Source organism: Phalacrocorax carbo, chromosome 1 (assembly GCF_963921805.1).
Source record: "Phalacrocorax carbo chromosome 1, bPhaCar2.1, whole genome shotgun sequence".
Taxonomy (NCBI): domain Eukaryota; kingdom Metazoa; phylum Chordata; class Aves; order Suliformes; family Phalacrocoracidae; genus Phalacrocorax; species Phalacrocorax carbo.
In genome coordinates this window covers 198,339,232-198,354,016 of record NC_087513.1, presented here as the reverse complement: position 1 = coordinate 198,354,016, position 14,785 = coordinate 198,339,232, and the positions used below count along the sequence as shown (strand labels likewise).

At 39.6% G+C, this 14,785-nt stretch overlaps 1 protein-coding gene across 5 annotated transcripts in view; it reads right to left on the bottom strand.

Annotated features, from left to right (window-relative positions):
- Positions 1 to 14,785, bottom strand: part of CRYL1 (crystallin lambda 1) — a 63,284-nt gene that overhangs the window by 24,849 nt on the left and 23,650 nt on the right. For 4 of the 5 annotated variants that reach the window (XM_064441185.1, XM_064441182.1, XM_064441183.1 and 1 more), the window contains 2 exons: positions 4,579 to 4,740; positions 300 to 494 (listed from right to left, as the gene is read on the bottom strand). In XM_064441185.1, coding sequence (XP_064297255.1) covers positions 300 to 494; positions 4,579 to 4,740 — 357 coding nt within the window. The remainder of the gene's footprint in view (positions 1 to 299; positions 495 to 4,578; positions 4,741 to 14,785) is intronic. The other variant, XM_064441186.1, reaches the window with a different exon arrangement.

The window sequence follows — 14,785 nt, the reverse complement described above, 5'->3', positions numbered from 1 at the left end:
AAAGAAAGCAGAATAAAGGATAGTTATGATATCCCTTTGGTTTTCTCAGTCTTTGCTTTTTATAACTCACATCATGTCAAGGTTTTAGCTAGGGTAGAGTTAACATCACTTCTGACTTTAATTTACATGTTAATATAGATTTCACATTCATAAGGAACAGTCTAATAGAGATGACAAATTTATAGGAAATTTAAATATAAAATCTCGCTTGTTGCATCTACAAAGCCAGCAGAGAGAGAGAGAGAGAGTGTGTCTTGTGTGTGTGTGTAGAAATTGAAAAAAAAAAAAGATATACATACACCCACAAGTCTCCAGGCTTCACTTATCACTGCATACTGGAGCCGGTTCAGAACAAACCCCTCAATTTCTCTGTTTAGTTTGACAGGAGATTGACCAATCTTCTTCATCAGGGCATATGTTCTCTCTGTAGTAGAAGCATCTGTTTCTGGGTGAGGAACAATTTCAACCAATGGCACAAAGTAAGGTGGATTTACCTCAAGAAAAAACACAAAAGAATGATGTCAACTACGAACACGTTAACAGAACAAGTTAATATACAGCATCTTTATAGCTTGCTAATAGTGTGGGTATTTTCCAGTGAGACAATGAAACTGATCTTCAGACCCTGAAAGACTTCACCAATCCAATAAACGCTGATGTATTAATTCAAATTAAAAAAAATAATTAATCTGGCATTAAATCTAACTCTGTTTAACCCCAGCAAAGTTAATGGAGCTACACTAAATATGATAGCACTCAAACAGTACTAGAAAACTTTATACTGGCTTGAGTAACTGATGTTTTCTCAATATGCAGGCTGTTTGTTGTTCTAAGACATATGGTCACCACCTGTCTTTCCAAATGAATCAAGGCATTTCCTTTTAGATGTTCTGGAACCTTATAACAAAATTATTGCTAAATACTACCTGTAAGATGCAACACTTAATAGATAAGCTGCTACTGGCCCAAGCCTGTAAATAGATGCTAAACACAGTAACAGGTATCACATAAAACATACTCTGAAAAGTTGCAGAACAGGTTACCTTCAAACACTGTACCTACTTTGAGAAAAATATTACCTCTCCCTGACTATTCCCAAATGTAATTTCTCACCAAGTCAAGACTTATGTATTTTTGAAGTAATAAACAAAAAATTCTAACGAACATCCTAGAAACCGCCAAAAGTTCTTCCGGTTACAGTGTTACAGGCATAACACTGCCTGCACGCTCTTTCTAAAAGCAGCAGTCCTTCAGCCATATTCTTAAGGTATTAAACTCAGCTCTCAGTCTAGTTTCCAGGCAGTAGAAGGTGCTAACATCATAAATTACTACTAGAAATAACACTGACATTTTAAGGATGGTAATTAACTACTGATTCTTTCACCATCTTCTCTTATAGTCAAGTGTTCTTAACTGTGCTCGTGTAAATGTAAGTACAGGATTTAGTCACAGCAATGTGTAAGCAGACTTTCCTCTGATGTTCCTTCTTTTCAGTACTTGCTTCAGTACTTCCTTTGACTATAGGGTCTGACCAACAGATAACCTGTTGTAGGCTACATCTGCTCTAACTACTGATGTAACACACTTCACCCCCTTTAAAGTGCCTTGTGTTCCAACATTATCTTTCTCACATCAGTGTCTCTGGCAGTGCCACCACCAATGCTGAGAACGGCATGATGGACACCATCGCTGGCATGGTGACAGGCAATTTAGCAAGACCCAAACCACTGCAAGCACCAAGAAATTCTCGGAAGGCTTTTCTAACCCTTAAGTATATCACAGGTTCCAATCAGGAAGAGGACAAGTTAATTGTTGAGAAAGACTGAGGCTATTATAGATTTCTAGTGTTGACAGTCATCTTATTGAAACATTCTGTTTCATTAACTTGGCACAGGGAGTATATGGGTGTGTTAATAAGCACACTGAGACTTAGTAAGACAATTTTTTAAGGAATGAGATAATAGATGTTGGTAAAAACTAAAAGTGCAAAAATGTGGATGAAAATGGGATGGGAGAAGGTTTCTAAAAATGACAAGGGGAGTGCAAAGCCTTTCTTCAGGGAGAAGAGCTTACCTTACTCACCTTATGAAAATGAAAGCTAAGAACAGCTATGACAAAGTAAACACAGAGGAAGAATTAAGCTACACAAAAGCTGCCCACAAACATCAAATTAATTTGATGGACTATTAATAAGATTGGAACAAAAATTAGAAGACAACTTCCAAGAGGAGTAGTGGAGTTAAAGAAAAATTAACAGAGCTTAATACATTTAAGGTGATTAGATTACTTGGTTTCCTGTTCCTGTACAGTAAGGGACTTCACTCAATGGCACACAGTCTCTAGCTCCATATTTCTAGCTGTGTGGCCTAGCAGGCATATACAGTACATGAGAAATGAACCGCTCTGCAGAAGACCAATACAATTCCTGAAACTGCTTGCAGAGAACAGCTTTACCTAGAAGTATTGTGTGCATTTCTATCATAGAGCTGTGCTATGTGATTTCATTTATTTTTTCTAATTACTGAATGTATTGCTATGCTAACCAAAGGGATGAGCTCCTTCTGCCCATTGGGCATTTCATTTCATTTCTCCTCAACATGCTCACCTGTGCCAGAGGCTTTACAACTTTAGCTTTTAATTTTTTCTGGTATATCATAGTACACACTTTTTGTTTTCGGAGTGTCCTCCAGAGCACTGCTTGCCTCCTGCAGCCACCATTCCCCATGTCCTACTGTCACGTTCAAGGTGTTAGTAAGGCCATGGTTAAAACAAAAAACACCAAAAGCCAACAACTACTACAAAGCAAGCATGTTTCCTGATATAATAGATGCAGAAAGGCCCCCAGAAGAGTACAGTAGCTCACAGTTTCTCCAGTATACTCCCCTTTGAGTGAAGCTGAGATTACTATGAAAATAGTCTTAGTTGGATTGCAAAGCCATTTCAGAACAATGAGACATTTTAAGGCACTTCAGAGTATTTACTTCAGAAAATACATTTATCCTTACAACAGCAACCTCAAAAATGGTTATGCAGGGACTAGCTACTGTTCCAGATCTGATAAAACCTGGTTTCAGAAGTGGCTCCTATGAAGACTGCAGCTCAGACTAAACAAGTCAACTGGTACAGACCAACTTGGGAAAACAATAAGAAAGAGTAATGTAAAATCAAAGACTGACAAACAGAGAAGAGGCAGAAGCTCATGAATTAATTAAAAAAATAATCATAGCTATAGCTACCTAATACAGAAATCTAGAAGAGACATTATCTCTTCTCTTGCCCTACAGAAAGTTACAACCCTGGAAAGATATGGAACTACTGAATTTCAGACTGGAGAAAGGCTAAACCTGGGTACAGATACATACTTGAAGTCTGACTTTTTTTTTTTTAATTAAAAGGGGATGAAAATTAATTTTACAGAAAACCACCAATCCTTTTGTTCCTTTTGCTTCCCAGTCACCCCAAGGCACAATGGTGGCAGTGGAGGGGTGTAAGAAAGGGACTGACCAAATGCTTTGACACTGTAGCATTAGGCTACAGGTAGCTGTAGAGAAATTACAGTGAAGTAGTGCTGTATTTTTGTGTTCGCACTGCCACTCTTGAGCACGCCCAGGGAACTGACATTTACTTTACACCCTGAGGGATGCCCTGGAGAGACAACGTGTAGTTACCAAATAGCAAAAAGCAGAGCAGTACCTTTCTCCAGATACTGCAAACCCTTATAACCACAGTCCTCTTAACTGATCTGTCAAACACCAGACTAAGACTAACTAATTAGGCTAACAAATTCATCAGCTATTGAGTAGTAGAAAACAGAAACAGTAAGAATCCCAGTGATCAAGACAAAATGCTCATCCATGCTGAGAAGAGATGTAATAAACTGCTGTCTGTCAGCCCCACATAGACTTCTACAGAGGCTCACAGGAAGCCTTCACCATTTTGAGGTTCTGCTGCCATCTCTAGTCATGCCATTTCTGCATTACTGCCAAGCCTCAGCTGGTCACAAAGCATGCAAATTCAACTCCAAATACAATTTGTTGCATTTCATCCACGTGCTTTCCCTCTTCAGGTATACTGCTTCTACATCAGAAGTCTGAAGAAATCAGAGTCAAAAGCTTCCATCTTTCATGGACATTACCTGACAAGCACATGCAGCTCACTGCTTGGATCCTTACTGTTACCAAACAGGAGCTAAAAAAGGATCCTAGAAAAGACTAACTGCCACAAGAAGGAAGTAGGGAATTTTATAGGTTTGTCTTCAAAAGACAGAATTCCTACATTTTGAGAGCCAGTAGTTTGAGTAACATGCAACAATATGAACACAACAGCTTACACAGAACATATCTTCAGCCAACAGTATGAAACATGCATATATCCTCTCAATTTAGTAGATGCTGCTGCTCACAGAATGACCAAACTAAAGCTTTTCTGATAAGTCAAGCCCTGCACACTAATGATGGCATACAAACACTCCAAATGTCCTTCTATATCTCTCAGTCTGCAGGGAGGAGTTTGGGATGCAGTTCATTTTAACACCTATACTACTGATGCTACAAAACAAAAAAATGCCATCATACTTACAGGATGTGACACAATACACTGCTTAACGTGTTTAAGGCCAGTGAACAATTTGCTGGGTAAGAGACAAGATGTCGAGCTGCTCAAAATAACATTGTCACCAACAATAAGATCTAACTGACCAAAAATCTTCTTTTTCAGTTCCAGGTTCTCGGGAGTACATTCCTGGAATAAAAACAAAAATCAGTATTAGTAGTCTTCTAGTTCAATAGTAGTTATCCCTATATTTCAGACTTCACTGATCCCACCTTGACACCTACGAACTCAGCACAAACCATCTATTTTAATCAGCCTAGCTATACCCGTGAGCCGTAACACAAAAAATACCTTCCCACATATATAGAAATTGAAAGCCCAAGAACTTCTCTACAGCAGAAGATGGACCACCATGCACCACAGGAGATTTAATTTAAAAAATTATTCTGCTTTACCCAAAATATATCTCAGGTATAACGCAGTATAGAGGAATAAGACCCGGTCTCCATTTAAGAGAATTTCACATGATAGAAGTCAGTATTCTCTCTCAGAGAAGATAGAAATTAATAGGTGTATCTCAAAAGAAAACAATCAATCTCCAGAACTACGACAGGAGATTCCAAGGTACAGTTCTGGAACCTGCACTGAAACACCCCCCAGTGACCCGCACACTTAAGCTTCAATATCTCAATTTGTTTCAACTCTGAGAAAGATTTCTGAAGTAGAATGTATGCTATCAGAACTTCTCCCAAAGCTATTGAGCACGTTCAACTCTGCAGTATTGTGTGAGATTTCACATATATGAGCCAAGAGCCACAATTTACAGTCACTAGAATTTCAAAGTAAACCCCAGGAGCTGCCTGAAGGAGAGCATGCAGAAGTCCACAAGTCTGGGAGCAATGAGGACATGGGAGAATAACTACAGTGGATCCCACAATCGACAGGAAAGACTTCAGTCTACGAGAAGAAAACAGGGGAACAAAGCCAGCTTGACTTCTGTGGTTTTGGAGGGGTTTAAAAAAAATCCAAACAGGATCCTAGACTTGTAAAACCTCAGTTTTCCCCTTAAAACACACAGAAAATACCTGCTTTTTTCCAACTCTAACCTTCTCCCACCTGTCAGTACTTCATTCTGTCCTTCCTGTTATGCTGAACTGCACATGAGGGTAGGGAAAAAGGATACACATTTAATATAATCCAAAATTGACATTTAATACCTGCAGCTTCAGACAGACTCTGTGGCAGGAATGCCCAGGGCCAGAGTTTTTAACCAAGTAAATGGGTTAAAAGTAATTTGAAGTCTTAAATATAAGTAAGTTGGATGGAACAGTACTAAAAGTTCCACAATGCAGAAAAGATAAATGGGGTCATTTAGGCATTCCAGATAGAGCTCACAGTAACAGACAACCGTATCAAAACAAAATGATACTCTGCTTATAATTCCTGGATCCCTGCTTGTTGGTTAAGTTTAAATAGTTTCTTTTAGTAAAGCCAAAGATGAAGAGAACTCTGCAGATATTGTTCAGACTAATAAAAGAGTTGCTCTGAATGGGTTTATTGTGAACTTGAAACTCTAAGACTCCTCTCACATCAGATGATAATCAAAACAGCAAATTCAAATCTGCTGGAAACTCAAACCTGCCACAGTTACGTAAGGTTTCTGAATGGGCCATTTGCTTTAAGTTTCTCAAATAGTGTCACAATTGTATTCAGATTGTTGGACCACTGCAGTAAAGTTTCTGTCCTCATCAAGCATGCAATTATTTTCTCAGAGACACCAATTCCCTGAAGAACAGGGAGAAAATTAAGCTCTAAACAATCCATTAAACAGTAACCTCACTTGCTGTCAGTTATGGAGCCTGGAGAAATCTGAAGCTATTCTGTTTACCCTGAGAAAGAAAAGATCAAACAGTGAGCAGGTAAGATATGGTTTTAAAGCTACCACAGTCTGTCTCAAAGAATCAGTGCAAAAAGGTTAGCACACACCTCTGCGCATTTTAAGTGACACTGTATATTTCTGTGCCCTTTTTGTAGATATCACACTTCTCATTTGCAGTGAACAGTACACCTTTATTCCAAGGCCTGAACACCAAACAAGGTTGCCATTAATCTGACTTCCAATTTAAACTTCATTAGACATTTTTAACAGCCTGATCAGAACATGACAGTTGTTAAGTTTTGAAACCCACCTCCTGGAAGAGTTGTACTGAATTAAAGGCTTAATGCTAATAGGCATTACACTACTCAAATATATGTTCAGAGAATACACAGCAGCTACTTGACCAGCCTAAGAACTCTTAAAGAACTACACAAAGATAAACACATACTAGACTCTCTACCTAGCAGACAACACTGATATCCAGACAAGGTGATTGAGGTCTAGTTGCCTCTAATTGAAAAGTTAGACTCATGACAACCATTTGAATGCCTGTACATGTAAAGCTAGGGAGTTTTATCTGTTTAAATCCAGCATCTTTATGTTTTTGTAGAGGCCTTTTGCACCATGCTATCCGCCACATGTGCTCCCACACATGTCCATGCTCATCTAAACATACAACTTCATTTACCTATATTTAAATGCTGGCATCTACCCAGGTTCTTCCTATACATTCTCAGATATACGCCAAGGTAGCAACACAGCTGTACCACCTTCTAGGAGAACACTCCCCAAAATCTTGCAAAATATCTTCTCCTTACACTAGCAATGGGACTTGCTGCCAAGGTTGTGGATTTATTAGGACTGGGAGGTAAAAGAAACAAAGTATGGCCTGAAATAAAGCATTGCAGCACAGTTGTTTGGTCCTAAAATAAGTGGTATTGTCCTATACAAGCATGGCAGTATAAGATGAAAGTCAAAGATTTAAGCTGGCATGGAGAAGGTAAAAAATTAGCAACCACTCAGCAACAAGCAAGCCACTTTGTGTAAGAGCGTCTGGAGATGCTGTTACAGGGAGCAGCATCAAGCCCTCTCAACAGCAAGTATGGAGCCTGATGGTAGTCACCAACCACAAGGACTTGCTGAATAAGGAACTTTGAAAGCCACAGCTGCACAATGAGTTCCCACCTCCTGACTAGATTCTGGATGCTGCATACTCAAAATATAATCAAGACAACATTTATTCCCTAGCAATCTTAATATGAAGAGTCATGATAATGTAAATTCCTGCAAGTGAAGATAAATGCCATGGGATTCTTCTAAGCAGATTTTGGCCTGAACAGGCCAAAGTTGTCTCTCCTGAAGTCCAGGGCTGTGATCCCACTTTTTGTCTTGCTTCTCCTCTCAGGATCCTCAACTGCACCATCTTACAGCCACTGTAGCCAAGGCTTCCCCCTGACCTTCACACCTCCAACCAGTTCTTCCTTGTTTTTAAGTATGAGGTCCAACACAGCATGTTCCCTCTTCTATTCCTCAACCATCTGTGTCAGGAAGTTACCATGAATGCATTCCAGAATCCTTGCAAATTGTATGTGCCCTCCTTCGCTGTCCCTCCAGCAGATACTGATGTGGATGAAGTCCTGCCATGAAGACAAGGGCCTGGCAATGTGAGGCTTCTTCCAGTTGTATGAAGAAGGCCTTTTCTTCCTGATTAGGTGGTCTGTAGCAGACATCTACCACAATGTCTTCCACATTGGTGGTCCTATTAATCCTGACCCATAAACTCTCAGCTGGCTCCTCATTCAAACCGAGGTAGAGCTCTGTGCATCCTAGATCACAGCATGTCATCAATACCCTAGGCAGCTATTCCTCTCCTACCTTCATCTTGCTCCATCTAACCCCTAAAAGCTGTACTGCACTGCCATGCTACAGCTACTACAGCAAGAGCACCCTGTAGCCTTGCCCTAACCACAACTGAGTTAGAAAATCATTTTCAAGCGTTCTGTGACTTCCTCTTCCCAGTAAATTCAATAGGGCTTCAAGTAGCAGGTAAACTGTTTAGAAGCCATAACCACTTTGACTGCTACAAGGACATTCTTCATCTTCTGCAGTTAAGTGAAGATCTCCAAACATACCACAAACCCTGGCTCTGTTCCTCTCTTTATACACCTATAATTTACAGCAATTTAAGTGGTCTCAGCTTTTCAGTGCTGCGATTTAGCTGACAATTTTGAGGCACTTCTGTAGAACAGTTCCCAGAGTCAAGTGACAGCAATCCTCTCCTCTCAAAGAATGAAGACCTAGCAGCAGCTTTCAGAGCACTGAACTGTCTCACAAGCTGGATCCAGACTGCCAGCACTTCTGCGACAGCAACCGCATTATGTCCAGCTTGTTGTGGGAACACAAAGATCTTCACAGGATTAAGAGACAAAGTTCTGAATCTCAAAACCACAGATTTTCTGAAAGTTTTGGTGCCTAATCCATTTATACAAATACTTTCATTATCTTCTATAGTTACAATCCACTAGAAAAAAGAGCTTCCCAGAAAAGACTTCAGGCATAGTTCTACCAAGTGACTCTAGAATGTGGTATTTCTAAAACAAAGCCTGATTAACATAAAGCTACATAAAGCAGGGACTTGTGGATTTTAAACAGCATTTAGGTTATCTGTGTAAAGACAGACATTAAAAATAGCAGAAAAGGAGCCTTGGAAGCGTAATTAAATGAAACAGATTTCAAAGCAGTATTACTATAGCTAGCGATTGTACAGTCAAATACAACTATTCCATATAATTTTACCAACACTAAATAATAATAATTATTATGAAGATTATTGTAAAACCTTAGTTGACTTAAGAAGGAAAAAGTACATATGCTAAAATAATCTCTGCAAATTAAAACCTGCAATTTTAAACCCAATTCTGTTCTCCCCAATACTACTGGCAAAGTTGAGGTTACTGAAGTTATCAAAGCAAGATTGCTCTACTTGCAGACGTATATGGACTACTGTGTTTCTGTCACTACCTCAATTTTATAGACTTCGTATAAAAGTCAAATCATATTTTAAGCAAAATAGCTCACTACTATCAGTAGCACATCAGTGTTTATTATTATTTCTATTTAGGCTTTTTTATTGACATGCTAGTTTTGTCTTTTCCTGCAGGGTTTAGGTCTCTATTTCTGTTCTCGAAGACTGAAGATGCACCTTCTATTAAGGAAAATAGAGTTTATTTCTTTTGGATTGTATGTCAGACACTGACATACAATCTCCTCAGTAAACACTAGTCACACACATATACCACAAATGTGACATTTTGACTGCAGAGTTTAGGAATTCAGCTAACAAAACACATAGAGAATTAAAATGATATTTTTAATATAAGAACTAATTATTATGTCAGAATACCAATCTTGCTTCTGATATTATTGTTAGCCATTATGATTCAGCTCAACTATCTAAAACGTTCATGCGTTAAATAGGTTTGGTAATTTTACAAAATTGAAAATCATTACATATTTCAAATGCAAATACTTGACTGCAACTATTTTGGACTTTTCCATCATGTTCCCCCCAGAATGGCAAAGTAGTTTTAGATGCTTATACTGAGACATTTTAGTATGTGGACATTTAGTATGTGGCTATACTAGTATACTAGGATATTAATTAATACAAGGTGCCAAATAAAAATGCATCATTTCAAACTGCAAACAATCTTTATCTCAACCCTCAAGTTTTTTCATTTTCACTCTTCCGATTCTCTCCCCCATCCCACAGGGGTGGAGTGAGCAAGTGGCTGTGTAGTGTTCGTTTAGTTGTTGGCTGGGGTTAAACCACAACAGGGAGAAAACATATTTACTTCAGTCTCCTTTTAGAAAGTGTTACTACCCTCATCTGAGAGTAAAGGCAGGGACAACAGCTGGGCAGGAAACACACTCCTGCTCACATCTATACAGGTTTGGGGTGCAGCACAGAAACAAAAGACATGTACAAACAGCTGTTACTGAAGGAGTCCCCAGGCTATTCCACACCTTTCAGGGTGATGTCAGCATTATCAGTTAAAAATGAGGAAGGTTAAAAGAAAAAAAAAAAAACAAACCACCCCACCCAAAACTAGAACTCAAGACCTCAGCAACTAGGGTTACAGGGAAAACAGGAGACGCAACCTGGCTGTGCACCACAGCACAGAAGTGAGGTTAAGTGGGACTGTCCCTGAAACACTTAGAGGTGATGCAGGAAACCAAACCATATGGGATACACACAAGGGAACTGAGCTTATCAAGTTGTTCTCCCCTTTTCCCCCCCGCAGATATTTGTTCCCCATATCTCGGTACACAAATTCATCCGAGATGCTTTCAAACACATGTCCAAATACCAGATCATTAACAAGAATATGTTTGCCAACAAAAGACTCCTTAGATGTAAAAGAACTCTAGTTAGCCCAAAACAAGCTACACAACCTTGGCAACCAACACTTTATTTTGAACCTGAACAGGTATCCTATAAGCCAAAGGTAAAAAAGCAGGATAAGGACGGTGGGTCTTTTAACTGAAAAGTATACTGGCAATTTGTTAATGATGGGGCCACATTATCACCATTTAACACAGCAAGAAAAAGTAATCGCATCACATGAGGATTACAAAGAACAGGTTAACCCATTTTTGACAGACAGTTGGCTAGGTATGACTGATCCTGCTGTCAGGCAGGGGTTGGACTAAGTAACCTCTGAAGTCCCTTCCAGCCTGATTTTGGATAGCTCTGTAGTTGGTAGGGCTGCAAAGGTAAATGTGAATCTTCTGATAAAGGTGGGGTCCTCTCAGTGTTGTTTAACACTTTCATCAATGACTTAGACAGCGAGATCATGTGCACCCTCAGCAAGTTTGCAGAAGACACCAAGCTGAGTGGTTCAGTTGACACACCAGAAAGATGACATGTCATCCAAAGAGACCTAGACAAGGTGGAGAGGTGGGTCTGTGAGAACCTCATGAAGTTCAACAAGGCCAACTGCAAGGTCCTGCACCTCATCAGGGGCAACCCCCAGTATCAATCCAGGCTGGGGGATGAAGGGACTGAGAGCAGCCTTGCAAGAAGGACTTGGGAGTACTGGTGGATGAAAAGCTGGACATGAGCCAAAAATGTGCACTTGTAGCCCAGAAAGCCAACCATATCCTGGGCTGTGTCAAAAGCAGCGTGGCCAGCAGGTCAAGGGAGGTGATTCTGTCTGTCTGCTCGGATCTGGTGAGACCCGACCTGGAGTGCTGCGTCCAGTTCTGGAGCCCTCAGCACAAGAAAGGCACGGAATTGTTGGAGCGGGTCCAGAGGAGGGCCACAACAATGATCCAAGGGCTGGAGCACCTCTCCTACAAGGACAGCCTTAGATAGCTAGGGTTGTTCAGCCTGGAGAAGAGAAGGCTGCAGGGAAGACCTTACTACAGCCTTTCAGTACTTAAAGGGGGACTACAGGAAGGATGGGGGGCAATATCTTTAACAAGGCCTGTTGTCACAAGACAAGGGATGATGATTTTACACTAGAGGAGGGTAGATTTAGACTGGATATAAGGAAAAATTTTACAATGAGGGTGGTGAAACACTGGAATAGGTTGCGCAGAGGTCATAGATGCCCCATCCCTGGAAACATTTAAGGTCAGGTTGGACAGGGCTCTGAGCAACCTGATCTAGTTGGGGATGTCCCTGCTCACTGCAGGGGGCTCGGACTAGATGACCTTTAAAGGTCCCTTCCAACCCAAACCATTCTATTATTGTATGATTCATACACTGTTCTGCTGAGGAGCAGAGGACTAGAGTGGCACAGGGGAAACCCCCATACAAGTTCATAGGATTTGAATTTGCTTAAATCTCCATTCAAATTTTTAAAAAAATTTATAGACACTTATCACTGCGCTTTAGGGCTATAACTCACTTCAAATCTAAAGAAGTGATAACTTCTTAGTTGTCTTGAATTTATGAACTCATACTAGTGTGAAATCTGACACTTCTTAAATCAGTACCTCTTGAATAACTTGAAAGACTGTCTACCACACGATACTGTTATAAATAAATAACACTTTGGTGAGATGAAATCCAGCATTTCGATGGAAACATTTTGTACTTTGCTACAGTTCAGAAACATACCCTGTTAAGGAACTGGAGCAATAAAAATATCAAGTTACTGCCGTTTTATACTGCTCAGAATAAGTGACCTAACTACAAATGTCTGTTCAACCTTTAGTATAAACTACAAAACAGATTTTCAGAGCTACATTTTCTAAAATCAAACTTGCAGATTTGGGAGGATCGTGTGGGGTTTTTTGTTTGGTTTGGATTTTCTTTAAAACACATAAAACAAATGAAGGCAAGTTTTGCTTCATCTAGCATCAGTATCATGCCATGAAGAGATCTATCTTTTTCCATGATGTTCATGTGTCCTACAAAACTTTCAAAGGACAGACAAGCTGATCAGACCACGACAGAATACATGGAGATCCTTTTTGTTCCCTCAAGGAAAGGCAATAAGATCTCAAACAGGTTGACTGACATCTTCCTCCCCACATCCTCTCTCAAACAATCAGATATTATCTGTTTTCTTCTACTGCGATCCCATCTACCCTGAAAAACAGGGGAAGTGATCCAGGAAAGGCAATGGAAATACAATACAGCCCTAGAAAGGAGACCAGGGAGCACTGAAAGAGAACCTGAAGAGCAAGATGAAGTACTAGGCAAGATGACAGTTATAGCAACAACTATGTCCTGTAACAGGGACCAAAACCATATTCAAGCCTGTAACGGTAGACACAACCAGTTGTTATATGCACAGGATACATGAGGAGTGAATATTAGAAAGTTTAGAAGAACAAAAGCCCATTCAGCAGCAGCATCACAGTAGTGACACTGGCTAGCTGTTTACCCAAACATCTTTTAGTTCAACTCAAACACTGACTTTATAAAGTATTTTACAGCAAGTCTTTGAGATGAGATTGTTTCAAACCCTAAAATCAGGAAAAGTTTTCTCAAAACCTCTACAAAGACAGCAAGTCAGGTCACATGCTTAAAACCAGCTCCCTCAGAAAGCAAAACAACTTCTGGTGCCTCCGGTCAGTGTTCAAGATAAGTAGGGTAAAACTAGGCCTAAGGCTGTATTTACCCAGCTAAGAACTAACAGCTCCATGTTTGTCTGTCCAGTGCTCAGAGCTGACCAGTGACCAGTCCAGAAGAAGCCGTGTTACTGCAATGCTTGCACACTGTGCCTTCCAGCAGCTTTGCATACATCATTAACACAGCTTCCAAACTTGGATGGTCATCTATCCTACGAGTTAAGGGCGCCTAGAGACATCCTCACCCATTGTTGTCTGCAGACAGTCCGTCACCCCTAGAAGTAAAAGGGCTCTTGAAAGCCATCAAAGTAAAACAAAAGCTAGTGGCAGAAATGCTTGTTCTAGTCAGCTTATATTATTTAGGAACTAGACACATCCATTCAAATCTGCTTTTAATAGTGAAAGGAATGCTAATAAGTTCAGTACCCAATAGTCACATAAGGACAAAAGACAGAAGTCATAATGTATTTATGCGGTAAAGTTAAGAGCACAATATTAAGAAACATTTATCTCGCCCCTGATAGTTTCATGCCAGAGACGTTATAGTACAAATGTATCCACTAATTTGCCCCCATGGAGTTTTCAGCTAATGGAAAAGTTACTTCAGAATTAAAGCTTTTAGTGATCCAAGAAGCTTGCAGTACACATTCACCCAAATGCTATAGGTTATGCATAGAAAAGCTCTGAGAAGTGAAACTGGGCGAATATTCAGTTTTAGATCAAAAGCCAGACTGATTTCCTTCTGAAAATGATGCGAAGCACACTAATCAAGACAAGTTACTTCATAAAAATGCTCAGGAGAAGGAATATATAAAATAATATGCATCAAGGCATCCGTTGTTTTCAAAGGTTCATCACATTACTGTTACGAATTTTCTTACTCAGTCCTTCTAATTATTCCTTGCATCTTTTTTGGTTTTATATCTTCACTAATATAATTTAAGAAGTTCCACTTTTTATTACTTCATGCCATTTGTTTTAAGTTATGACCCATGAAAACAACATAGAAGGCAACTATCTGCAGGGTTCATTCACAGAATGCAAACATCAAGGAAATTTTTAAAGCTTGAAGTGGACTTATTCTACAAAGCCCAAATCTGAAAAGTTAAGATTTAACCAACTGAAATCTAGAGTAAAGAAACGCAGTTCTCATGGAAATCTTCTAACAAGTTGATCAGTATGTTATATCATTAAGCAAGAAAACAGAGTCCTCCATATTCAACTAACATTAATGGAACTAATATTTTATTTTTTAAGTAACTAAAAGTC